This window comes from Octopus bimaculoides, chromosome 16 (assembly GCF_001194135.2).
Source record: "Octopus bimaculoides isolate UCB-OBI-ISO-001 chromosome 16, ASM119413v2, whole genome shotgun sequence".
Lineage (NCBI taxonomy): Eukaryota > Metazoa > Mollusca > Cephalopoda > Octopoda > Octopodidae > Octopus > Octopus bimaculoides.
The window spans coordinates 23,444,157-23,445,512 of record NC_068996.1 but is presented as its reverse complement, the minus strand read 5'-3'; the positions used below and the strand labels follow the sequence as shown (position 1 = coordinate 23,445,512).

At 34.0% G+C, this 1,356-nt stretch overlaps 1 protein-coding gene across 7 annotated transcripts in view; it reads right to left on the bottom strand.

Annotated features, from left to right (window-relative positions):
* The window catches only part of LOC106868886 (uncharacterized), a 113,406-nt gene that overhangs the window by 20,223 nt on the left and 91,827 nt on the right, over window positions 1–1,356 (bottom strand). Inside the window, exon 10 of one of the 7 annotated variants that reach the window (XM_052973596.1) lies at window positions 729–749. The exons of the other annotated variants lie outside the window; for them this stretch is intronic. Within the exon in view, the coding sequence (XP_052829556.1) occupies window positions 744–749 (6 nt within the window). The 3' untranslated portion in view covers window positions 729–743. Of the gene's footprint in view, window positions 1–728; window positions 750–1,356 lie in introns of those variants that run through there. 7 annotated transcript variants of the gene reach the window in all.

Here is a 1,356-nt window from a genome sequence, read left to right as displayed (position 1 = left end):
CTCCCGCACAGCACACTTCCAAAGGTCTCGGTCAGTAGTCATCGCCTAGGTGAGGCCCAATGTACGAAGGTCTTGCTTCACCACCTCAGCCCAGGTCTTCATGGGCCTACCTCTTCCACGGGTTCCCTCAACTGTTAGGGTGTGGCACTATATATATATATATATATATATATATATAGTTAAAAAAAACAACTAGACTACCTGTGACCTGTTGGATCACTGCAAAAGTCTGAGTTTCTCAGCAATACAGTTTTGTTTCAAGGATTTTATTTCTTTTTCATGTTATTTCACATGCTTTTAATGAATGTGACATCAAAATCACGCGTAAACAGCTCCTTTCCCCAAAAAGGAAAGATTTGGCTGCTACTTCTTGCATGCCCTGCTACCACGTAACAAGTATTTCAGGTCTTTTATCATAAATAGCTGTTATGTGGCAGCAGGACATGCTAGAAACAGCAGCCAAATCCTTGGAGGTAAGATATATTGAATGCAGTTGAAAAAAACCTATGGAAAAAATTATTTCACTGAGGTTACAAACAGGTCTTTTATGAAATATTTACCATATTTTTAAAGTCATTTTCATTCCACAATATTTTTTAGATATGCCAAAATAAAACTTTATAATGGTATTCACTTGAAAACAATTAAAAAGAACATTAAAATATTGTCTGTTTAAAGAAAGCTAAAATATAAATACTTACTGTACAAGCAACTTACATTTTTGAAATCACATTCACTTAAAATTATTCCTAAATGATTAAAATATTGTGTTTAACAAAAGCGAAAATAGAAACATTTACTGTAAAAAACAAATTGTATTTTTTTGTTGTCAAATCACTGTGTCTGATCGAAAGGTAGAGTTTCTCCTCTTTCAAGATGAAGTTATATTTGGAATATTTTCCCATTATGCACTGTTTTGGGTATTTATACCCCCGAACCCTGAATATCTCAATAAGTACTGGTCTGATTTACGCAAAACCTGTTTTATTCCATTCATATTAACATTTCAGGGCCAACTTAATTCATAGTATTTTCCTATTATGTGCCAGTTTGGTTGCGTAGCATTGCAAGCAAGTAAGCAAGATTGAACTTCACTTTTATTAGTATATGGATATATGACAGACTTCTTTCAGTTTCCATCTACCAAATCCACACATGGCCCAAGGCTACACCTTGTGGTAGTGTATAAATGTAAATCTATCCATATACATGAGTGTGTATGTGTGTGTGTGTGTGTGTGTGTATATATATATATATATATATATATATATATGTATTTGTATGTACATACGTGTGTGTGTATAATATATATATATAAGAGGTAGGCCCATGAAGACCTGGGCTGAGGTGGTGAAG